The following is a 26,873-nucleotide window of genomic DNA, read 5'->3' on the forward strand; positions in this document are numbered from 1 at the left end:
TACACCTAATATATAGTATACATTTTACATAAAATATAAAAGTACACCAAATATATATTATGTACTGTATAGAATCTATCAAAGTACACCAAATGTATATTTTATACTGTACATAAAATATCAATATAAATCAAATATATATTATATACTGTACATAAAATATCAACCTACATCAAATATATATTGTATAATGTATGTAAAATATCAAAGTACACCCAATGTATATTATATACTGTATATAAAATATCAAAGTACCCCAAATATATATTATATACTCTACATAAAATATCAAAGTAAACCAGTTATATATTACATACTCCACATAAAATATCAAAGTCCACTAAATATATATTATGTACTGTACATAAAATATCAATATACACAAAATATATGTTTTCTACTATTCATAAAATATGAAAGTACACAAAATATATATGATATACTGTACATAAAATATCAAAGTACACCATATATGTTGTATACGTACACAAAATATCAAAGTACACCAAATATATATTATATACTGTACATAAAATATCAAAGTACACCAAATATTTATTATATACTATACATAAAATATCAAAGTACACCTACTGAATATTATGTACTGTACATAAAATAACAAAGTACACCAAAAATATATTTCATACTCTACATAAAATATCAAAGAATGCCAAATATATATTACATACTGTACATAAAATATCAAAGCACACCGTATATATTATATACTGTACATAAAATATCAAACTACACCAAATATATATTATATACTATACATAAAATATCAAAGTACACCAAAAATATAATATATACCGTACATAAAATATCAAAGTATAGCTAATATATATTATATACTGTACATAAAGTATCAAAGTACACAAAATATATATTATAAAATGTACCTAAGATATCAAAGTACACCAAATATATGATATATATTGTACATTTAATATCCAAGTACACCAAATATATAATATACTGTATATAAAATATCAAAGTACAACAATTATATATTATATACTGTGCATAAAATTTCAAAGTACACCAAATATATACTATATACTTTAGTTAAATTATCAAAGTACACAAAATATATATTATATACTGTAAATAAAATATCTAAGTATACCTAATATATATTATTTTCTGTACATGAAATATCAAAGTACACCAAATATATATTATATACTGTACCTAAAATATCAAAGTACACAAAATATATATTATATTCTGTACATAAAATTTCAAAATACACCATATGCATATTATATACTGTACATAACATATCAAAGTACAGCAAATATACGTTGTATACTGTACATAAAATATCAAGGTACATCAAATATATATTATATTCTGTACATAAAATATCAAAGTTCACCAAATATATATTATGTACTGTACAGAAAATATAAAAGTACACCACATATTTAATATATACTGTACAAAAAATATCAAAGTACACCAAATATATATTATATACTGTGCATAAAATATCAAAGTACACCAAATATATACTATATACTTTAGATAAATTATCAAAGTACACAAAATATATATTATATACTGTACATAAAATATCTAAGCATACCTAATATATATTATTTTCTGTACATAAAATATCAAAGTACACCAAATATATATTATATACTGTACCTAAAATATCAAAGTACACGAAATATATATTATATACTGTACATAAAATTTCAAAATACACCATATGCATATTATATACTGTACATAACATATCAAAGTACAGCAAATATACGTTGTATACTGTACATAAAATATCAAGTTACACCAAATATATATTATATTCTGTACATAAAATATCAAAGTACACCAAATATATATTATGTACTGTACAAAAAATATAAAAGTACACCACATATTTAATATATACTGTACAGAAAATATCAAAGTACACCAAATATATGTTATGAACTTTACAAAAAATATCAAAGTACACCAAATATATATTGTACACTGTACAGTAAATACCAAAGTACACCAGATATATAATATATTCTGTACATAAAATATCAAAGTGCACCAAAACTATATTATATACTGTACATAACATATCAAATTACACCAAAAATATGATAAATTCTGTACATATAGTATCAAATTATACCTAATATATAATATATAGTACATAAAGTGTCAAAGTACACCAAATATATATTATATACTCTACCTAAAATATCAAAGTACACCAAATATATATTATATTCTGTACATAAAATGCCAATATACACCAAATGTATACTATCTAATGTAAAAAATATATCAAAGTACAGCAAATATACATTATATACTCTACATAAAACATCAAATACACCAAGTATATATTATATATTGTACATAAAATATCAAAATACACCAAAAATACAATATATACTGTACATTAAATATCAAAGACTATATAATATATATTATATGCTGTACATAAAGTATCAAAGTACACCAAATGTATATTATATACTGTACCTAAAATATGAAATTACACCAAATATATATTATACACTGTACATAAAATATCAAATTACACCAAATATATATTATATACTTTAATAAATTATCAAAGTAGACAAAATATGTATTATTTTCTGTACATAATGTATCAGTATACACCAAATATATATTATGTACTCTACATAAAATATCAAAGCACACCAAATATATATTATACACTGTACATAAAATATCAATTACACCAAATATATACTATATACTGTACATATAATATCAAAGTACACCAAATATATATTATATACTGTTCATAAAATATTAAAATACAGGAAATATATATTATATACTGTACATTAAATATCAAAGTGCGAAAAATATATATTATATACTGTATATAAAATATCAAAGTACACCATATATTACATATTGTACATGAAATGTCAAGGGACACCAAAAACATATCACATACTGTACATAGAATATCAAAATATACCTAATATATATTATATACTGAATCTAAATTATCAAAGTACCCCAAATATATATTATATACTCTACCTAAAATATCAAATTTCACAAAATATATATTATATACTGTACATAAAATATCAAAATACACCAAATGTGTATTACATACTGTACATAATATACCAAAGTACACCAGATATATATTATATACTGTACATAAAATATCAAATTACACCAAATGTATATTATATACTGTACATAACATATCAAAGTAAACCAAAAAATATACTGTACATAAAATATCAAAGTGTACCTAATATATAATATACAGTACATAAAGTATCAAAGTACACCAAATATATATTATATAATGTACCTAAAATATGAAAGTACACCAAATATATATTATATACTCTTCATTAAATATCATAGTACACCAAATATATATTATATACTGTATATAAAATATCAAAGTACACCACATATAATACACTGTACATAAAATATCATATTACACCAAATATATATAATGTACTGTAAAAAAATATCAAAGTACACCAAATATATATTATATACTGTATATAAAATATCAAAGTACCCAAAATATGCATTATATACTGTACATAAAATATCAATGTACACAAAATATATATTATAAAATTTATAAAAATTATCAAAGTAAAAAAATATTTACTGTATATTGTACATAAGATATCAAACTACACCAAATATATATTATATAGTGTACATTAAATATCAAAGCACACCAAATATATATTATGTACTATATATAAAATATCAAAGTACACAAAATATATATTATATACTGTATATAAAATATAAAAGTACACGAAATATATATTATATACCTTATATAAATTATCAAAGTGCACAAAATATTTATTATATACTGTACATAAAATATCAAAGTACACCAAATATATATTATATACTGTATATAAAATATCAAAGTGCACCAAATATATATTATATAATTTAGATAAATTTTCAAAGTACACAAAATTTATATTATATACTGTACATAAAATATCAAAGTACACCAATTATATATTATAAACTGAACATAAAATATGAAAGTACACCAAATATATATTATATAGGGCACATAAAATATCAAACTACAGCAAATATATATTAAATACTGTACGTAAAATATCAAAGTAAAACCAATATATATTATATACAGTACATAAAATATCAAAGTACACCATATATATTATATACTGTACATAAAATGCCAAAGTACATGAACTAAATATTATATAGTGTACATAAAATATCAAAATACACCAAATGAATATTATATTCTGTACATAAAATATTAAAGTACACCAAATATATATTATATTCTGTACATAAAATATCACTGTACAGCAAATATATTTTATATACAGCACATAAAATATCAAAGTACACCAAATATATATTATACAGTGCACATAAAATATCAAAGTACACCAAATATATATTACATACTGCAAATAAAGTATCAAAGTACAACAAATTTATATTTTATACCGTATATAAAATATCAAGGTACACCAAATATATATTATATACTGTACATTAAGATATCAAACTACACCAAATATTTATAAAATACTTTACATAAAATACAAAAGTATACCAAATATATATTATATACTGCACATAAAATATCAAAGTACACCAAATATATGTTATATGCTGTACATAAAATATCAAATTACACCAAATGTATCTTATATACTGTACATAAAATATCAAATTACACCAAATATATATTATATACTGTACATAAAATACCAAAGTACACCAAATATATATTACTTACTGTACATAAAATATCAAAGTACAGCAAATATGTATTGTATACTCTACATAAAATATCAAACTACACAAAATATATGTTATATACTGTACATAAAATATCAAAGTACACCAAATATATATTACATACTGTACTTAAACTATCAAAGCACACCAAATATATATTACATACTGTACATAAAATAAAGTACACCAAATGTATATTATATACTGTATATAGTATATCAAAGTATAGCAAATATGTATTATATACTGTACATAAAATATCAAAGTACACCAAATATATATTATATACTGTATATAAAATAGCAAAGTTCACCAAATGTATATTATATACTGTACATAATATATCCAAGTACTCTAAATATATATTATATACTGTACATAAAATATCAAAGTACACCAAACATGTATTATATAGTGTACATAAAATATCAAACTACACAATCTATATATTATATACTGTAGATAAAATATTAAAGTACACCAAATATATATTATATACTGTACATAATATATCAAAGTACACCAAATGTATATTATATACTGTACATAAAATACCAAAGTACAACAAATATATATTATATGCTGTACATAAAATATCAAAGTACACCATATATATATTATGTACTGTACATAAAATGTCAAAGTACACCAATTGTATATTATATACTGTACGTGAAATATCAATGTGAAATATCAACTAAATCTGGGAGTGGTGGCAACCTGATTTATAGCCAGTTGCTGAGAAGCACAGGTAAAACAACGTAGGGCCCCCATTGTTCTTAGTGTGGGAGGCATCTCTGGCGGGACTCGGCCCTTTGGAATCTAATGCTATATCTCGGTAGATAGCGTCACCATTGAATTAGAAGACACACATACGTTGAGAATAATCTTTCTGGTCATTTGCTGCATGTCTTATTTACAATATGTAATCAAATTCTTTATCCTGACCTTATGGCACCTGGGTTGAGAACCAAGATTTGAACCAAACATTGGTCTGTCACGTTCTGAGTTTGAAACTTTGTTTTGCCTTTAGCGTTTTGCTATTGCTTTTTCGTTTTCTTTTGTTTCGTTTCGTTTCTAAGTTCTGGGGTATATGTGCAGGATGTGCAGATTTGTTACTAAGGTAAACGTGTGCCATGGTGGTTTGCTGCACCTGTCAAACCATCACCTAGGTATTAAGCCCAGCATGCAGTAGCTGTTTTTCTTAACGCTCTGCCTCCCGAAAGGCCCCAGTGTGTGTTGTTCTCCTTCCTGTGTCCATGTGATCTCATTTTTCAGCTCCCATTATAAGTGAGAATGTGGCGTTTGGTTTTCTTTCCCTGGATTAGTTTGCTGAGGATAATGACCACACATCACCACTGTTTTTGTTTTTTAGTATAAAGGGTAGTATTTTATTGAATAAGATTTGCTCACAGAAAAATAAGCTTAAATCTACAATGAATGCCAGACTCTACAGCAGAAAGCAATTTTCTCACTTTTCCACACACAATGGTTCCTACTAAGTGAAAAAAAGCCATAAAATTTCATTCACAAATGTACTATTCTGTCTCAAAACATCTCACATAATCATGCACTGTACTAAAGCCATTAGATCAGTTCTTCAGTCAGGTTAAAGAAGTAGCCCTCTAATGACTGACTTTTATAATGCTATCAATATCCACTCCCAATCAGTCTGCCATTGTTAATGGTGTACAGCATTACTGAATAAATTGGAATTGATGCGCCCATATCCACGGAAAAACTGTGACTTATGATGGTTTGATTTATGATTTTTCAACGTTATGACGGGTTTATTGGAATATTAGATGCGTTTCTGAGTTACACTGGGTTTATGAGTATGCGACCTTATACTCCAGAAACAGCTGTATAAGGAAAAACAGGTGTACCTAATAAAAGTATGCTTAGTGACTTGGGATAAACCAATAGATGTTCACAACTGATGGAGAGCCGTGAAAGAGAGATAGCGGTAAATAGTTACAATAACACAATTTTCCTGCACCTGTCGAGGATTTCCCCAAAGAAACGCAGAATGTGGGATGCACCTAAGGCATATGAAAGAGAGAGGGCAGAAGGAGTAAGAGAGAAATAAGAGGAAGGAAGGAAGGAAAGAAGGACGAAAGGAAGGAGAAAACACCGGTGTTACTAAAACCCCCCCAAAAAATGGTTTCCCCCTGTGGGTAAGCCTACAATGTGGATGAATCTTGAAAATATTGTGCTACGTGTTATGTCAGTCCTAACAGCTCACCTATTGTGCAATTCCTTTTATAGGAAATGTCCACAATATGGAAATCTATGCATATGGGATTGATCGCACTAGGTAGTTGCTACCTAGGGCTGAGGGTCAGGGAGAGGGTTTGAGACAGAATGAGGAGTGACTGTCTATAGGGTTTTTCTCTGGTCAGGGGTGATAAGACGTTCTACAATGGATTGCGAATTAAAATTGAATGTGCACAACCACAGGTATACTAAAAGCCATTCAATTCATGACTTTTAATGGCGGAATCTTATGTGGCGCACTCTCATGGAGACCACGGCAGACATAGTGAGAGAGAAAAAGGTGAGTAAATATCTGAAACGGAGGCAGAAACAGAGAGAATGAAAAGCCCTGTGAAAGGAAGGGAGAGCGAAAAGGGAAAATGGTCCTATTTACAAATGACAGATGTGAAACTGGGGTTCACATCAACAGTGTCACTGCCAGGAAGGAGGGTCATGCTAGCCATGTCACCGGTAGCGTGGCCCGCAGGGACGCCGACCTGCTGGAGCGTCGTGCCAGCATGGGCTCTGGCAGCCACGTGGGCCAGCAGGAGGGTCCCGCTGCACAGCTATGGGGTGAGGATAGACTGGGTGGTGATATCGGCCATTACAGGGGCCTCTTCTGCTGGCAAGAGTGTGACAGTAGCAAGTAGATGGACAGGCCTGCGTGTGAGGACGGAATGCAGGAGGGGCTCTTGTGCGGCTGGGTGTGGGGCCGTCACGGGAACCGTGGAGAAATGGCCAGGTAACTGCGTCATGTGGGCTAGTAGATTGGCCAGGGCTTCGAACTGAAGGACAATAACGGGGAGTAGCTGTCAGGCCCTGGGAGTGTCTGAGTGTAAGTGGAGATGGGTTTGGGGTCACTGAGGGATGCGTGGGAGCCATCGCTGTGTAGGTACAGGTCATAGGGAGATAGTCTCGTGAGGCCTGTGAGTGTCTAGGGTTGTCCTGGGTGCCTGGGGCTGACTGTGGCAGAAATCTGGGGAAGGCTGGAGAGAAGCTGGGAGACACAGGAGAGTCCCTGAAGGCAGGGGGCGAAGAGGTGAAAGAAATGGGGGAGGGTTGCAGTAAGGTCCGTGAGTTTGTAGGTGATTCCTGGGTGCGGGAAGCTGACTCCAGGTGAAATCTGGAGATGGTCGGAGAGTAGCTGAGAGAGACAGAAGAGTCCCTGAGGGCTGGGGGTGAGAACATGAGGGAGACTGGGGAGTAAGTCAGTGAAATTCGTGAGTTCGGTGGTGTATCGTGGGTGCCTGGAACTGACTCCAGCTGGAATCTAGCGAAGTTTTGAGAGTAGCTGAAAGAGACACAAGAGTCCCTGTGGGCTGAGGGCAAAGACCTGAGAGAGACCAGGGAGGACCTCAGTGAAGTCTGTGAGTCTGTAGGTGATTCCGGAGTGTGGGAGGCTGACTCCCGCTGAAATCTGGGCGTGGTGGGAGAGTAGCTGGGACAGACAGGAGAGTCCCATGGGGCTGGGGGTGAAGACATGAGAGAGACTGGGGAGTAACTCAGCGAAACTGCTGAGTTTGGTGGTGATACCTGGGTGCCTGGAACTGACTCCGGCTGAAATCTGGGCATGGTTGGAGAGTAGCTGGGACACACAGGAGAGTCCCTGAGGGCTGAGGGTGAAGACAGGAGAGAGACCGGGGCCCCCAGCGGGCTCTGGAGAGTCAGGCAGCCTGTTTTTTCTTAGCTCTCTTCCAAGAACCCCCATCCTTGGTGGTCACCAGGACCTAAATCCTGCTCAAGAACTGGGGACTCAGAGGTGGTAAAGGCCACGCTGAGGCCCTAGAGTCAGAGCCCTGCCTGCCAGGCCAGGACTCTTGGGGACCTCCCGGGCGGTCAATGCTCCCCAGACCACCTCCTGCCTCCATCCTTCCCACAGCTCCTCCTGCTCAGTCATGGGGTTTGCAACACCCTGCGATCATACCCAGTGTCACCAGGTTTTACATAGGTTTTCGGAGAGGTGACACTTGCTTCTGGGGTCCTTCGGGATAAGTGGGACAGAGGAGAAAGGTGTTGAGGGCCCATGCCAGGTGATGAGAGGGGGCACAGTGGTGGGCAGGAGCGGGAGCCGTCTTCGGGGTTGAGGGTGCCCCATTTTGTGCAGGTGGTGCTGCAGCTTGTGCCGCGCGTCCTCCAGCTCCTCACAGCGGCGCCCGAAGGCCAGGTTCACGGCGTCACACTGGAGTCCCATGTCCTCGGAGGTGTCGTGAAGGCTGCAGTCCACCAGCACCCACAGGTTGGCCGAGTCCAGGCGCTCGCGCTGGGCGCGGCACAGATTGTCCTGCGTGAACTTGGTCCAGGTCTCAGGGGTGGAAGCGCTGCGGGGTGGGAGACAGCCAGGGGAGGGTCGGGGAGTCTCTGCCAAAGGCTGGGGGCCCTGCCACGCCCCCATTCCCTGTCTGTGACCCATGCTCCTGGAGGAACTGCATGGACTCCAATGCACCCCGTGCAGACCCACGAAGCCCAGTCCCCCAAGCTGCCTGCCTCCGAGTGCCCCCCTCCCACAACTCCCCTGAGTCCTCCCACACCCTACCCACCCCGGGCACTTAGTCCCCTCCTGCCCCCGCAACCCCGTTCCCAGCACCACTGCCCCCGAGGCCCCCTCTGCAGCACCTCCGTCCCCCGCAGCCCCCCTTCCCTAGTACCCAGCGCCCGCGTCCGCTTCTCGCACCCAGGAGTTTGCCGCGCTCAAGTGGGCGGTGGTCGCGCTCCCTCTGCTGGCCTTGGGTGGAAATGCAATCCTGCCGGCGCCTGGGGCTGACCCCACCCCACCCTGTCCTGTCTACGGGCAACCAGGCTGTGCACGCGCTGGGCACTTGAGGAGGTCTTGCTCGCTTACTCATGCCAGGGGCAGACAGTTGCCCAAGTGCCCTCGGGGGCGAGGGCCTCCGGGCCAGGCTAGGGGAAGCAGCGCCGCTGGGGCCCCCAGGCAGAGGGAGGCGAGACCACAGCCAGGGCAAGCACGGGGGCAGAGCTGGGGCCCCCCTCTCTTGGAAGGTGGTGGAGTGCCAGATGAGCCTGCACCTCGGTGCTCTGGCTGTGGTGGCGCCCGCAGGTCTCGTCGAGGTTGTAGGCCTCCACCTTGTCCAACCAGTCCATCTTGCATATCTCCGTGTGCTCCCGGTTCAGTCTGGGGCGGGGTGGGGCAGGGCTTTGGTGTGTGGCCAGGGAGGGCCCCGCTGGGGACCCTCCATGCTGCAGGCTAGGCCTTCATGCCCGCTTCAGGAGGGAGCTCTGGGCCGGCTGTCCTCGTGCTCAGCAGTGACCAAGGGCTGCCGCCCATGCTGGGAGGCTGCAGATCAGTTGTGGCACTGGGCTTTGGCCACGCAAACTCAGGCTGGGCCGGAACCTCCCCCACCCAGCCCTGTGCTCCCACTGTGACCTGGGGCATCCCCTGCCGGCTCTGAGCTTCAGGGTTCTGTCGTTCAATGCCTTGCCCCAAGACCAGCCGTGGGTGGGGTCAGGAGTCATCCCTTGGGCAGCCCTCAACCCACCGGATCTGGCTCACTGCTTGCACTATGGCTCTCTTCAGCAGCTGCTGAATGTTCCAGATGAGCTCAGCTTACTGAGGGAGGAGACGCCCTGAGCACCAGAGCCTGTCCTTGGTGAGGATCCCAGGAGGCCCAGCTGCTGCAGGCCTTGGTCAACACCTGAGCAACCAGAAGGAGTTGAATGCCGGGCCTGAGCTCTGACTGTGCAAGTTCTGCTTTCTCACTGGGTTTATCTTGGGCTTTTGGGCATTCTCCTTGGTGCGTTGTAAGTGGGGTGTTTTCCTCCAGGGCCTTCTATGGGCTGCTGGGAAGGTCCCTCAGTGGCAGTTCCCACGCCCCAGGCTTCAAGAGTCATCACTGCTGCTCACTCAATGCACCCAGGAACGTTGGCCTGCCCCTGGCCTCTGGACAGCCCCTGAGGACCCAAACTCTGGGGGCCCAGATGCCCGCCCAGGCTGCCCCTCAGGGCTCTGTGTTGGGAAAGGCCATCCTCACACCAAGAACAGGAGGAAGACCCTGTGTTTCTTCTTACTGCCTGGCCCGTTTAATTTTCTGTGTGTAGGAACAAGCCTTTTTTCCATGTGATTGGGGTCTTTGCCTCGACCACCAGCTACCTCCTTGTGTGCCAGGGCCCGAGTCCTGCACCCCTCTGTCCCTGGGTTTGCCTCTTCCTGCACTGTCAGTGTCTCCATCACTTGGCAGGCGCCCTTGTTGAGGGCAGAGGGTTTGCGAGAGCTGCAGCAGTTCTTGAGGCACTGAGAGGGTGCAGGGGGTTGGGCCTGCAGAAGGGGAAGGGAGGGAGGAGGGAAAGCATGAGGGGAGGGAGGGACTCAAGTTTTCTTGCCTGAGCTTGGGGGTATGGCAGACCAGCTGCTCCCACCCCACATCTTTCACAAATGTCTACAGGCCTGTAGTGGTTCTCACGGAGGTCCCAGGCCCTGAGAGCTCAGGGAATTCTCCAGAGCCAGCATCAGGGCCAGGACTGAGTTACTCTCTCACCCTATGGGGTTGCCCCATAGACAAGCTGGGCTGGATTGGGGAGTTACAGGCGACATGGAGAAGGGGACCTGTGGGTGCAGATCTTCGTGTCCCTGGCTCTGTATAGAATGAATGGGAGCAGTGGCTCCCAGCCCACCCCACCCTACCTGTCCACACCCGCAGTGCTGGCCCAGACCTGGGTTTCCACCTCAGGAGCAACTGTCCCAACCAGGGAGCATCTCTGGGGAGCCCAGGGTCAGGATGACTGTGCCAGGACTCAAAGGGATTGGAGGAGGAGAGGAGAAACAGCTGCTTAGAAGTCAGGGGCCTTCTGGGGCAAAACTGCCTCCTGTCACTAAGGGGCCAGATTTCGGGACTCAGGGGTCTCACGCACAGAGGGCTGGTCTCCCGTGTGCTTGCAGCAGCCACGTGGCTTGTCCACATGAACTGCCGGGGGCTCCTCCTCTCTGCACCCACAAGTCCTGGCCACCCAAGTCTGCTGACACCTTCAGCAGCTCTGTCTCCACATGGTCGCGCATGAGGTTGGCATGCTGGCGGCCGTGTCTGCACTGCAGGTTGTCAGTGGTGATGGAGAAGGGCGCCTCCGTGGCATCCAGGGCGTGCTCCAGGCGTTGCTTCTGGGCCAGCAGCAGATCGGTCTCCGCAGCCAGCGCCTCCACCTCGCGCTGCAGCTCTGACTTCCAGCTGTGCATGTCCTGCAGTCGCTCGCCCACACTGCACGTGGAGACTTGCTGCGTCCGCTGCGCCAGCGCCTGGGTCTCTGCGGCCAGCTGCTGGCTCTCGTGCCCCTGCAGCTCCCGCTCCGACTGGTTGCAGTCGGCGAAGGCCTGGTGGTAGCGAGCATAGCAGTTCTGGAACCCCACCTCCAGCTGGCGGTGGCCAGGCCGGAGGACGTGTAGGCGCCCGTTTTGCAGACCACATCGTACTCTTTGCAGGGCAGCTCGCAGGGCGGCACTGTCTGCGGGGCCGGCTCTGGTAGGAGCACATCCGTGTGCACCATGGTGTCTGCCACCCACCAGGGCCAGGGGAGTGAGGAGTGTGTGTGGTCAGCTTGCTGCGGTCAGCCCAGTGCAGTCAGCGGGGCAGCTCCAAGGGCTCAGTCCCAGAGCAGGACGTGGCTCCCAGTCGCTTGGGTGACACAGTAAACCAAGAGCTTCCTGTTGCCAAGAAACGGGGTCTCTTCTCCAGTGGCTAGGGGAGGGGGCATTCAGGGCGGCGGGCAGAATTACCCTCTTAAAGGGCCAGGCAGCCCCAGCCCCACCTCAGGGCAATCAACAGTGGCCAAGGGTTCCTGTCACTTAGAGGATCCCAGGGCCAGCCCATCTCCAGCCTCTGTGTCCCACCCTTAGGGTTCAGGGTGTGGGTGGGGACCTCCTGCCCTGGCCCCTTCGTTGATTCATCCATTTGTTCCTGGTTTGCTCTCTGATCCTGTCCTGTGCAGAGCTCCGCGCTCAGGGTGAACAAGACAGAGGAGGCTCTGCCCACCTGCCCCCTCAGGGCAGAGGGCTGTGGCTGTTGTGTGGGTGTTGGGTGTGCTGAGTGATAGTGTTACTTGATGCCGTACAGGTGGCTGCTCTCCCTGCCCTCCTGGCCCCAACAGCAGCCTGGTAGCACAGGGAGGGTCCCAGGCCAGGCCCCCTCAGGGGCAGTCTGAGGCAGTTCCTGCAGGGACTCCACTCCCTTTTCTCCTGGACCTAGTGCCTGAGAGCCATGCCCTGGCCTCTGGCCTTCTCCTCCCAAGTCCCAGCCAGGGTCCCCTCAGGCTGGGCACAGCGGGGAGGGAGGGAGTCTGAGTGTGCTTTTCCCTGGGGAGTTGAATTCAGCCTCTGGGTAAGTGTCCAGAGTCAGATGCCCAAATCTGCCCCACAGGGCGGAGGCAGGTCCTGTGCTGTGGAGGCTGCCCTGAAAGGCACCCAGGGCCATGCTGCCTGGCGGAGGCTGGATGGGCAGTAAGCGCCCCAGGACACATCGGCGTCCCCCACACCTGGGGCCAGGGGAGCCCCAGCCTAGGCGCGATTCCCCACGCAGCCAGTGGAGGGCGGCTTTGGTCTGGCGGTGAGAAGCCTGCGGCTCCTGACTCGGCCTCCCCTCCGCCTGCCTGGCGCATGCACTCATGGGGACCCCAGCCCCTCCAGCCTCCTCTTCCCTGAGAACGCCGCACCAGAAAGTCCTCGCTAGGAAGTCCATGCCCTTCCTACAGCACAGGCCACTGGGCCCCTGTTCCTTCCACCTTCACCTCCTCTCCCACCACAGCCCGCACCCTCACTCCAGCCAAAGGATCCGGGGCTCCTCCTGGGCCATTCCCACCACCCCGCCCAGGTCTCTCCAGCACCACCATTTGCCGGCCAGTGCCCTCCTCCTGGACCTGACCTCCCCTGGTCCTGACCTCTCCCATGGCCAGAATCCTCAGTCCATGCTGCTGTCACCACGGTGTGCCTGGTCTGACACAGCCTCCTGATGGGGCTTTGAGGACAGCAGCCGGGAGACTTACCCCAACCCAGGCCGAGCCAGAACCTATTGCAGGTGGCCTGGGAACCTCTTCTCACTGTCCGTCAAGATTGGGAGGTCAGGGGACCTTCAGGGACTGGTGTGGTCTGAGAAACATCCTTGAGCCTCGCCATGACTCAGTTTCCCCAGATGGCAGCAGGCTGGAGCCCACGCAGGGCAGGATGCCAGGCTCCACCTTTTGTCTGGAACCTGCATTCACTGGGCACCTCTCTGTAGGCATAGCAGAGCAGAGCTGCCTGTTTCTGTCCCTGATCTGCAGCCCCAGGAGCCCGAGAGACCACCTAAGCCAAGGAGAAGGCCTCTGGGCCAGAGCCCAGCTCTGCGAAGTGGGAGACCTCTCAGCCTCCACTTCCAGGTGCCCTGAAGTCGTTGGCAGGGGGTGCTGCCTACTTGGGGCTCCCAGACTAAGGGAACACATTCACCTGGTGACCGCAATAGGCCGTGCAGGCTGAGGCACAGGATTTGACCAAGGACGCATCAGAGTTAGGGGACTGGGCCCTGACTCCTGCCAGCTGCAAACCCCCAAAGCCCCCAGCCCTCTCATGGGGTGAAGACACCCTGAAGGACACTCCAGTGTGTTCCCACCTCTGGGTTCTGCCAGCCAGAGAGTGGGACTTTCAGGCCACATGTGTCTTGCTGGATCTCAGCTTCAGGGACCCAGGGTGCTGGCAGCTCTCTGAGACCTGGGTCGGGGGTGTCCATTAGAGCACCTTGGTCAGGACCCAGAGATGGGGAGGGCAGGGCTAAGAGCACCCCAGGCAGTTGGCATCTCCAGAAAGCAGGAGGTAGGGCATGGCTCTGTGACAGATGTCCCGTGACAGGGAGGATTGGAGGGAGAGAGGGACGTGCTCAGGGGCTGAGGGGCAGAAGAGACCACCAAAGGGCACCTTGGACACTGGATGGCCCCAGGAAGGCCCCTGAACCCCATCCTGATTGATCCAGGGCCAGTGACCTTGGCCCAGACTGCAGGCCTGGGGACTCAGATTCCTTTAATTTCTCAAGAAACTACTATACTCCTTTTTGGCATAGCTGTACGATTTTACATTCCCACCAGTCATGTGTGAAAGCTCCAGTTGTTACTCATGCTTCCCAGCGTTTGATGATTTATTTTTATTTTAGCTATTCTGATATATATGTGTTAGTCATTGTGGTCTTAATTTGCAAATTTGTAAAGACTAATGATATTTAACATCTTTTCCTGTTCATAATTAAATACCATCTGTATTCCTTTTCACATATCATTAGCACAAATGTGAAAAATCAGAACAAAATTTTTCACACAACTTCAAAATTTTTAGAACAATACTCAAGGGAAAAGGTGTTTATTTAGAACAATGAAAACAATGAGACATTAACTTCCAGCTTAAATAAAGTTGATTGTGTGCATAAAAATGGTAAAAATATTGGACTTTCTTGGCAAAAGAAGAAAGGGGAAGACTTTATATTTTCTGACACAATATTCATCATTTGTCTTTGGTTTGTGTATTATGTGTATGATTTTGAAAAACTGCATCAAAGATATAACTTTCTGGTGTTTGGTTTGATATTATCCTTGCAAACAGAAAAGTTGGCACATGTTTCTATATAAAACTGGTCAAAGTTGGCCTAGGAATGATCTTACATTGTACTTTCACTTTACATCATACTGTAAGAGTTTAATAACAGCTAAGGCATCAGCATTGATGTGGACTTATTATCCCTATTCAAGACGTGGTGTGAGGTTTAGGAGAGTTATGTGCCCTTTATCATAAAACAAATCTATGAAGCATTTATATAAAAACCCAGTATTTCTGGTTTCAAATTCAGTACTGTGCCGTCTGCTTGATAGATTTGTTCGCAGGTTAGAGACATTTTATTGCATAACTTCCATGAAATATCACAGTTGTACTCTTGACTATGTTTGAATCACAAAAAGACTTTAATCTGCACTCAGTTCTTGCAACTAAAATCTTCAGTTTGAATATGAATTTCACTTAAAGAACATCCCTAGAAATTTCAGAGAGAAAAAGACTTTACTTGCAGAATACAATCTGCATTTGCTTTGACAACTAGTTAGTTCACATATGTAAAATAAGTCTACCTGTCTGTATGCATAATTTAGATGTAACAGTAGTGTGGTAATGACTTGTTAAAGCAATTAGAATGGCAGTGGATCATGGCACAATTTACCTTAAAAGCCATGAGCAGAATACATCACAAGCTATGATACAATAAATAGTCATTACGTTTAAAGTAGTATCCACATATAAGAACACAAAGCATATTTTAGCCCTTTAAATGAAAGCTTCATTCAGTCAATATTGGTCTTCCTGTAGATGCATTTATGAAACAAAACCACAAAACATACAGCTTACCCGCTTCTCAAAACTCATTGCACAATAGGTTGAGGGACTTCTCTACACCAGGACCTATTATTAAAACCAGTAAGTCCTCAGTGAAAATCATTTATTTGCCTGGAGTGTCATCTGATGTGTCTGTTGTAGGCAGCTGTGGCAGTGGTGGGTGGTTTAGTGACACGGACCCTGCCCACATCTGTCCATCCATCAGTGGGCTAGTGTCTCTCTGGCTGCACCTGAGAAGGGTCTATAGGAGTTAACGGCATTAGCATGGGATTGAAAAGAAATCATCTTGGATTCAAACTTCCATTTCAGTATTCATTTCCAGCTAAGTTTGTGTAGCATGCTTAATGTTTCTGAAGCTCAATTTTAGTAATGGTAAAGTATATCTGCCTAAAAGACAGGGACACATCCCAGTTTTGTGTTTTTTTATTTTTATTTTATTGTATTTTTCTTGAGACGGAGTTTTGCTCTTGTGGCCCAGGCTGGAGTGCAATGGTGCAATCTCGGCTCACCACAACCTCTGCCTCCTGGGTTCAAGGGACTCTCCTGTTTCAGCATTGTGAGTAACTGGAATTAATTACAGGTGCCCACCACCACGCCCAGCTAATTTTTTGTATTTTTAATAGAGACGGGTTTCACCATGTTGGCCAGGCTGGTCTTGAACCCCTGACCTCAGATGATCCACCCACCTCAGATGATAATCCCGCCAAGTGCTGGGATTACAGGTGTGAGCCACCATGCCTGGCCTTATCCTCAAAAAAGAACTTATCAAAATTGTATGTGTGTGTGTGTGTGTGTGTGTTTTAAGTAGAGTAACACTATATTAAAATGCCACTATATATGTTCTAACAAAAAATCTCAATTTAACAAATGTATGTGGGGAGAGGCAGAGAGAGAGGGAGAGAGGGAGGGAGAGAGAAGGAGGGAGGCAGAGAGAGAGAGAAGAGAGAGAGAGAGAGAGATATCTCTGGTGTCTCTTCCTTTTTGGATGATGACCCCAGTCCTAACAGATTAGGGCCTTACCCTTTTGCCCCTATTTAACTTTACCTTCTTAAAAGCTCCTTCTCCAAATACACTCACACTGGGAGATAGGGCTTCAGGTTAGGAGTTCTGGGGGGACATAATTCTCTCCAGAACAGACACTAATATCATGAGTGCTCAGATTGCTAGTGAATATGTTCTTGTTACAATTATTTTTACTTTGCAGTTTTAGATAATGAATACTTGGATAATAAATACCCACTGTATTCTAATTTTTTCAACACTTCTTACTTGCATGGATTCTAAACAGAAGTCCAATGTAATTCTTATGTCTGTTTCTCTGTAGACAATGTGTTTCTTCCTCTGCCTTATTTTAATCTTTTATCTTTGTTACAGGTTTTCTACAGTTTGAATATGATATTCCTAGGTATATTTTTAAAATATTCATCCTGCTTGGTGTTCTCTGAGCTTTTTGGATTTATAATTTGGTGTCTGTCATTAATTTGTGTTTTTTCCTAGTTAAAAAAATGAACTTTATAGATTTTACATTCTCAACTTTCACTTATTTTCAAAATGAGAGACAAGACACCTAAACTCCAAGATTTCAGTCCTGAATGCAATAGTACCAGATTTTCAAGTTGCGTAAGTGAACTGCATAAACACCACTAGTTTCAAGTGTACCCTATAAGAAACACATGGACATACTTGCGTTGTTTAACCACACGGTGTCATATCAATAAACATCAAAGTATCTGACATATATTTGTCCATTAAAGGTAAACACAACTCTGAGTATCAAATTAAATTAATCATTTGCCTTTTATAATCTAAATCAGAAACTGAAAAACAAGAAGAATGTAGAGGTAAGTGGCTGAAAATGCTCCGCTTACTGCACACAAGCATATCATGACAAAGAATGCTAGAAGTAGCTTTCCTCAGAAGTAATAATTGAACATTTAAAATATTATTTTATCAGAAAAGTTAAAGCTTTTAGTGTAAAAAGCATGGTAAATGACATTTTAACTTAATAGTTAACTATATAGCAAATTATAGATTTCAAGCAATTAGTTACCCACATTTCACCAGAACATTCAGTGAAAGTCTCTACTCTCAACATTGACCAGAACCTTCCTGTTCTGAAGTGTCTACTCTTTAGAGTTGCTTCAGCTTTACATATCTGTAAAACCAAAGATTACTCAATGAGAAGTTACAGCTTATTCTGTACTAGATACACATAATATATATAGATTTAGAACAAATGGATGTTTTTCAACTTCAAAAAAAGTATTTTAATTTACACAATGTTAGACTGTTTTTCACCCATGTGTATACATAACACTGTTTCCCAAATTCAAAGGGTCCACTTCCATAATTCTAAAGCAAAAATAGAGGCACATAAATGGATAATAATTCATAGTTTTATGCCTTTTTTAACCTATCTTTAAAGAAATTCAATTGCCATTTAGACAAAGAGGTGATGAACCTGTAACAAATTTCTATGACTTGGAAAATTAAAGGTTTAAAAATCCTAAATGTTGTAGCTCTGGGCAGTTTGCAATCTGTGCATGGGTTCACTCACCCTATGGTCCATGAACTCCCTTATCCTGCAAGCTGTAGGTACTTTCAGCAAATATGAGACTCAATAAGACTAAGGAAGGGCTTGTTTACATTAGTTCCCCTCACAGTTGATTCTAATCTTGCAATGAACAGATTTAATGTACTAGTGAGTTAAATTTTAAAGTAATTATAAAGCCATTTACTCTATCATAAATGAATGAAATGTAAGAATCACACTTAAAACAAGTCTTTCATTTTAATGAATGGTATCTTTCATTTATTTACAAAGGAATTCACTTGCCAGCAGCATTTAAATATAGAAATAGTCTCGTCTTTTCTCTAGTGCCTTTTATAAAGCAGTGCCATTTCTAACTAGGTGTATTTGTTTCCCAGCTATTCAGTAAATACACTATAGGTATCTAATAGATTCAAGAAAAGATTGGAAAATTGAGAAGATTTAGCATTTTAAACATTTGAAAAATGTTGCTACAAAGCATAGATTATGAATGCATTAGTAAAATAAATTGACACCTTATGTGAGAATCATTAAGTTGGTTTAATTATATCACAGAAGTATGGGCTCACTAATATTTATACCAATTTATGCTAATTAAACCAGAAAGTTTCTGTAGGTAATTCAGCTCTGAGCAACCATTTAATAGGGTTATGAAAAACAGAACCAATGGTTATATAGTACCCAGAATATAAACCTCAGCAAATTCAAACTTTTGGAATGGCAACACAAATGAGAATGAGAGGCAATATTTCATTTCAAAGTACCATAGGCTGCTAAGAGTGTTCTTTTCTTTTAAAAATTTGTGTGGTTGTTAGTAATGTACCTTAACACTGGTCCTCCTTGACAGCGGTGTTAGAGATGGTTAGGTAGAACCTATATTACGGAAGTCAGCGTTGCCCATTTCTTTAGTTCAGTGATTAAAATTGAATCGCTTTTACAAAACAATTGAACTGCTGCTTACAATATAAATAGAATACCAACAGGATTCCTGTTGTATTCACATTATTCTCTAATTAGTATTTTTGCATTTCCACTCTGACCTGACCTTCAGTAGTTCCTTTATTTTTATTTTCAAGCATTTTTGTGAGTATATAATAGGCACATATATTTATGGGGTGCATGAGATGTTTTGATACAGGCATGCAGCATGAACTAATCACATCATGGAGAGTGGGTATCCATCCCTTTAAGCATGTATCCTTTGTGTTACAATCCAATTAGATTCTTTTAGTTATTTTTAAATGTACAATTATTGACTAGAGTCCCCCTGTTGTGCTATCAAATAGTATGTCTTATTCATTCCTTCTCCCTATTTTTGTACCCATTACCCATGCCCTGTCTCCCCCCACCCAGCCCCCTTGTACTTACTATGTCCATGGGTTCAATTGTTTTGATTTTTAGATCCCACAAATAAGTGAGAACATGCAATGTCTGCCTTTCCATGCTTGGCTTATTTCCCTTAACATAATGATATCCAGTTCCTTCCATGTTGTTGCAAATGACTGAATCTCATTCTTTTTAGGGCTGAATAATACTCCACTGTGTGTATCTACCACATTTTCTTTAATACATTAATCTGTTGATGGACACTTAGGTTGCTTCCAAATCTTAGGTATTGTCAACAGTGGTGCAACCAACATGGGAGTGCAGATAATTTCTTCGATATACTCATTTCTTATTTTGGGGGTATATATCCAACAGTGGGATTGCTGGATCATGTGGCACCTCTATTTTCAGTGTTTAGAGGAACATCCAAACTGTTCTCCACCGTGGCTGTACCAGTAGTACCTTAAAATGCAAATGCAATTGGTAAAAGAATAAGGCAGCATGTAGTACTTGCACTTACAAATACTACCAGTTTTGTAACAATTTGCATTTTTTTGTCCTTGAAAGAGTAACCACTTAATAAAACAGATATTTAAAAACGCAGTATTCCTTCCTTTGCATGGCATGCAGGAATGGTGAAAGCAAAGAAACAGTCATCCCTTCTCTTCCCCCCACTTCTGGTCTCCCGAAATAGGAATGCCAGGTCAGACAGGTGGAGGAGGGAAATGGGGCACAGGTCAAGGTATGATGAATCTCTTAAAAAGAAATCCGGCCAGGTGCAGTGGCTCACGCCTGTAATCCCAGCACTTTGGGAGGCCGAGGTGGGCGGATCACGAGGTCAGGAATCGAGACCATCCTGGAGAACACGGTGAAACCCCGTCTCTACTAAAAATAATACAAAAAAATTAGCCGTATGTGGTGGCGGACGCCTGTAGTCCCAGCTACTGGGAGGCTGGGGCTGGAGAATGGCATAAACCCGTAGGGCGGAGCTTGCAGTGAGCGGAGATGGCGCCACTGCATTCCAGCCTGGGCGACAGAGCGAGACTCCTTCCCCCCACCGCCAAAAAAAAAAAAAAAAAAAAAAAAAAACACTTTCCCCAGAATGCTAGCCCGATGGGAACTCCACCCCATCCATTCCAACCTAGTAAGGATAGTTTAGTTTGTCTTTTCTGGTCTCACTTCTTTACATCTAGTGTTGTTTTTTTGTTTCTGTTATTAAATTTCAGAAGACAAACCTTGGCATTTTCTAAAAGAAATTATTTTTTACCTAAATACATTGGACTTTGGTCTTAATTTGAAGGAATAGGATAAGTGGACTTTAAGAGAGCGTTCCTACTCCTCCTCTTCCAGTGGCTGCTCTGGGTCCCTGAAAGAGGGTGTGATGTGAACCATCTGGGTTGTGAAGTGGATTTTGTTGAGCCTGTGTTTTTTAAGTCCATTAGTCCTGCCTGAGGCTGTGCACCCTGGAATCCTTGGCTTCACCTCTGGACCACCTTCAGCCAAGTGGTGATGGTGGAGAGGGTCCCCCCATCTTCCAGGACATGTGACAGTTTGTAGGTGGTGAGATGGAGGGGGCAGCTTTTAAATCTTCCAGTACCCATCCCCGCTGCTGGCGGTGCTCTCCCCATCGTCCTTGTCCAGGACTCCCATCAGGGTCTCAATCTCTTCTGTGATGCTCTGACTCACGTGCTGGGAGGCCCTTTTCCCAATGTAGTCCCTGATGTCCACATTGGCGTCCTATGTCCCCACTAGCAGCTTCACCATCTCCAAGGTACATGGCTGCCAAGTGCAGGGCGGTGTAGCTCTGGCCTTGCTGTTCCCAGGCAGCAGAGGCTCGTTGGGGAAGTTGACCAGCATGGCCAGAAGCTCCAGCCTGCAGTGCTAGGTGCCTGTGCAGGCAGGTGAGGCTGTGATGAAGCCCAGAGTGGCCAGCAGGCCGGCTGGCACGGGGACAACCCCCTAAGCTGTCCACTCCCCATCGGAGGCCGAAAGCAGCCAGCCGTCCTCCCTGGTCCAGCTCATCCAGCCCCGCAGCTCTCCTCCTCCGCGGACGGGAAAGCCAGCGCTGCGCCGCCAGAGTCACTCGCCTTTGCGGTGTCCTCGGAGGAGGAGATCCCAGGCTGCTGCCTCTAGGACACAGGTTCCTCTTCAAGGGCGGGGCGCTGCCCCTTCCCAGATCGCTCAAGTTCTGGCGTAACGGCCTCGGGACGGTAGCCCCCCAGGAGCTGCCCGTGTCCGCCTCCTGGCAGCCATGGGGCGGGGGCTCCAGGCCCTCTCTGGTCCCGGGTCCCGCATCTGGGGTAGGGGCTGGTGGAGCCGGCGAGCTCTTCCTGCGTCCCCGCCGCTCAGGGCGACCCGTGCAGGGTCTGGGCTCCCCGTCGCCCAGCTCGGCCCTGCCTGTGGAGCACCTCGGGGACCGCTGTTTCAGGGAGGGGATGGTGAATGCTGCGCTCCGCGTTCACGTGGACGGGGGACAGGTCCCAGGGGCGCGGCCTCAGGCGGAGGACCCGCCAGAACCTCTTCCTGAGACGCCATCAGCGGGGTCCGTGCAGTGGCCACAGCGTTCACCCGGAGATACATTTAAACAGTTTTATTCTCCTGTTTTTTTTTTTCATTCCAGAAACCATTACTACTATGCAACAAAGTAAAAAATCTAGTTTAAATAATAATTTGATACGGTCAGGTGGGGATGAGTGCACACGTGTGTGTACACACACACGCAGGCTCTAAATGGGATATTTTGGTGGAGCAGAGGGATAAGGCTTTTATTTCGTTGGTGTGTTGAGTTAGAATCGCCCTTCTCACAATTAAATAATTTAAATCAAGAGTTTTGTTAAAGCTAATTTGTACACCTAGGCAACATCTTTTCTCCATATATTTATACACATATACACGTCTCTAATATTTGCATTTATTACTTCATCTAAAAGAGCTTGGAAAAAGGGTCCTAAGTCTTGGCTAGTTAAGGTAAAAATCTATATTTTAAGGTAAGAAAAACTTTTGCTATGGACAGAGACATCTGTGGGTGAAGCTGATTGATGTTCCATTGAAGGAAATGATATGGGGTTTTCTAAGGGAAAGCCCAGCATGCTGCAAGGAGAGAGGAGGTCCCGGGAGGGAATTGGAGTCAGCATTAGGATCTAAGTGTCACAGGGGAGTGTGCTCCCAAAAAAGACTGTGACTGTTTCTGTGTCCATCCTGAACTGGTTACCATGAGTGTGTGTGTGTGTGTGTGTGTGTGTGTGTGTGTGTGTGTGTGAATTAAAAGAGGAGTTACATGCTGGGGCATTTCTGGTATCTCAACTGGCATCTCAGCTGCTGGTGATGATGGCTATACATTTTCCTCAGTATTCAATGGTGCGTATTTCGAGTTAACAATCCACCCATTGGCTGAGGCAGGTGGATCATCTGAGGTGAAGAGTTCGAGACCAGCCTGGCCAATATGTGAAACTCTGTCTCTACTAAACATACAAAAATTAGCCAGGCATGGTTGCAGCACCTGTAATCCCAACTACTCGGGAGGCCAAGACAGGAGAATTGCTTGAATTCAGGAGACAGAAGTTGCAGTGAGCTGAGAAGGGCCACTGCACTCCAGCTTGGGCAGCAGAGTGAGACTTGGTCTCAAAAAAAAAAAAGTTATTGTGACATGCTGTACACATGCTGTGCACATTCACAAATTCAGTGTCTCCCAGAAGTCTGAGATTCTTTTTTTCTTTCTTTCTTTCTTTCTTTTTTTTTTTTGAGACAGAATTTCACTCTTGTTGCCCAGGCTGGAGTGCAATGGTGTGATCTCGGCTAACTACAACCCCCACTTCGTGGGTTCAAGCGATTCTCCTGCCTCAGCCCAAGTAGCTCCTGCCTCCCAAGTAGCAGGGATTACAGGCATGTGCCACAATGTGCAGCTAATTTTTCATTTTTAGTAGAGTTGGGGTTTCTCCACGTTGGTCAGGCTAGTCTCGAACTCCTGACCTCAGGTGATCCACCTGCCTCGGCCTCTCGAAGTGCTGGGATTACAGCCATGAGCCACCATGTCCAGCCAGAAAGTTTTAAGGCTATGATTATTAGACCATCATACAAACAAAAAGTACTTAAAAAGTCTCAGGAATGCAGTCCCTCATTGGCCTGGTATGACTAAGATAAAAAGAAGTTGGTCGTGAAAATTTCTGAATGTGGTTTAGGACAAGGAACCCCAGTAAGATTCAGAGACAACCTAGAAAATTGAAAGACAATTTTACTACCCAAATCACCCTTCTATAAAAAATAATAGAAGATGTCAAATATGAAAATAAAACTGTCCTCTGGGCCCTCAATTTTCTATGTTATTGGGAAGGCAGGCAGCTACTCAGCAGTTATATCCCATAAGAATGGATAACACTAAAACAACTGACAGCATCAAGTGTTGGTTAGAAAGTGGAACTGATTCTCTCAAACATTTTCATTGTAGTTTAAGATGGCACAACCGCTTAGGAAAATGTCTCCCCATTTCATACAATGCCAAATATATACTTATTTTATAACCCAGAAAATCCACTCTTACGTACTTAAACTCAAGAAAAGTGAAAATATTATTACAGAAAAACGTGTATATCTGATTTGTTCGTAGCAGGTTTATTCATGATAGCCTCAAATCAGAAACTGCTTTTGTGTCTATCGATAGTGGAATGGATTATAAACAAAACAAGCAAAGGCCTCAAACCTGTGGTATAGTCATAATATTGAGTATTACAAAATAAAATTAATGAATAATCAATAGGAGCAAAATGATGTGTCACAAGCATGTTTAGTGAATGAACATAAAAATTATATAATTTATAGTTTCACTTATGTAAATGGTGAAAACAGACAAAACTATCCTTTTGTGGAAAGAATCAAAACCATGGAAGCCTCTGTGTTCAAATACTGACTGGAAAAGGGCATGAGAAAACGTGTTTCTGCCAGATCTTCTATATGCCTGATGTACATTCACTCAATGTATTTTGCATATACTATTTTTGCAAATAAAACTGAGACGCAAAATAACTCAAGAGAAAATAGCTAGAAATAGGTAGAGTTGGGATAGAAGCCTTGGAAGCTCCCCCCTACCTTGCTCACCTGGCACAGGCCAAGGAAGCCCTGGGACAATGCTGTCAGTGATCTGAAGGCCTTCCAGGGGAGCCCGCCAGCCCATGCCGGTGCCCGAGCTGCCCGCCGCCATCTGAATATGTTGCAAAGACAGTGCTGGCCTGGCAACCGGTGACGCTCCATGCCCCACCCCGACCCCCACTTCTACCCAACTAGCGGCAACCCTAGAGACAGAGGTCTGGGCAGCAGCGGCTAAGTCTGGCAGTTGGCCAGGCGGCCAAAGGACGGGAACTGGCCGTTCACCCCATCCCGGTTTCCATGGAGCACTCAACCACCATGGCCCCTGAGCGGACCCTCAGGCCTGGTGGGCTGTGCTCTGTGCCTGCAAACCTGACGCCATCCAGGGGAGCTCCACCTTCCCGTGCCAGCGCCTCAGCTGCTGCAGAAAACTGCAAAACTGCAAGTTGCACACAGGCAGAGATGACGGAGCAACCCCTGACCCTCCGTGCCACTCACCCTACCCGCACGCAGACCTGCCACGCGGACCCTGAGGCCGGTGCCTGGGCGCCCAAGTCAGGCAGTCCGCACAGCAGTGGCACCAGGGTGAAAACCTGCTGCTCAATACCATCCCAGTTACCACGAGGAGCCAGCCCCGGCAGCCCCTGAGTTCTTGGAGGAGGCCAAGTCACACCAACCCCTCAAGTGGGCAGGTGATGCACTTGACCCTGAGGACATCAGGTACCAGGCCCGCCAGCTCACGCCGGCATCGGAGCTGCAGCTGCAGTCTAGACGTGGTGCACCGGCAGTAAGTGACTGGACACCCCAGACCAGGCCCGCCCCCCAGTAGCGTGGATCCTGAGGCCAGACCCCCAGGCGGCAAAATCAGGCGACGGGCTCCGCCAGCAGCCGCTCAGTTTCATCCGTGTGGATACAGAGTGACCAGCGCCAGGGCCCAGGATCCAGAGAGATGCCCAAGAGGAGCGGAACTTGAGGCCAGGTGGGCTGTGTGCTCTGCGACCCTGAGGCCATCCAAGGGAAGTTCCGGCATCCCACGCCAGTGCCAGATGTGCAGCTGCAAACCGTGCGTGGGGCACTAGCAGCAGTGAGGGCTGGTGGGGGAAGGAGCAGCCCCTGACTCTCCCTCCATGCCTCTCCAGCTACCTGACCCTAGCCACACAGACTCCAGGGCCAGAGCCTCAGCCTGAAGCCGGGCCATCTGCGAAGCCACCCAGGTGGCCGCGGAGTCCACTTGCCAGCACCTTATCTCCCTTCCGAGGAGGAGCGGGGCGGGCTGCAAGGCCAGACAGGCTCTCCTTCTCAGGCTGGGCTGGCGGTGCTCCTGCGATCCTGGGGCCGCCCGGGCGATCCCAAGAGGACCTGCGAGCCCATCGGCGCCCGCCCAGAGCTGCAGCCCCACCTGCCGGCGCGCACCGCCAGGGAGCGGCTTCCGGGAGCCGGGCAGCAACCGCAGTGCAGGCGCGCGCCCAACGGCTTTGCGAGGCTCACTCGGCCTGAGAGGTCGGAGGCTGCGAGTGTCGCTGCTGAAGGCTGTGGTGG

The 26,873-nt window shown here is 43.9% G+C and overlaps 1 protein-coding gene and 1 pseudogene across 1 annotated transcript; both read right to left on the bottom strand.

Moving 5' to 3' along the window:
* Positions 1-10,151: 10,151 nt before the first annotated feature.
* LOC129138943 (tektin-4-like) lies at positions 10,152-12,784 on the bottom strand (annotated as a pseudogene).
* Positions 12,785-19,162: 6,378 nt separating this feature from the next.
* On the bottom strand, positions 19,163-25,449 carry LOC129138932 (ankyrin repeat domain-containing protein SOWAHC-like). Its single transcript, XM_063805037.1, has 2 exons — positions 25,347-25,449; positions 19,163-22,715 (listed from the first exon to the last, which is right to left on the bottom strand). Exons 1-2 carry the CDS (start codon positions 25,447-25,449, stop codon positions 21,913-21,915), a joined length of 906 nt encoding a protein of 301 aa, XP_063661107.1. The 3' UTR covers positions 19,163-21,912.
* Between the last annotated feature and the right edge of the window lie 1,424 nt (positions 25,450-26,873).

Source organism: Pan troglodytes, chromosome Y, assembly GCF_028858775.2.
Source record: "Pan troglodytes isolate AG18354 chromosome Y, NHGRI_mPanTro3-v2.0_pri, whole genome shotgun sequence".
Lineage (NCBI taxonomy): Eukaryota > Metazoa > Chordata > Mammalia > Primates > Hominidae > Pan > Pan troglodytes.

Bases quoted from the DNA above. Each gene is read 5' to 3' on its own strand.
- LOC129138932 (XM_063805037.1), bottom strand. From the start codon at position 25,449: ATGGCGGCGGGCAGCTCGGGCACCGGCATGGGCTGGCGGGCTCCCCTG. The intron at 22,716-25,346 runs GTGAGCAAGGTA...CCCCGTCCACGT, and splicing joins GCTTCCTTGGCCTGTGCCAG to GAACGCGGAGCGCAGCATTC.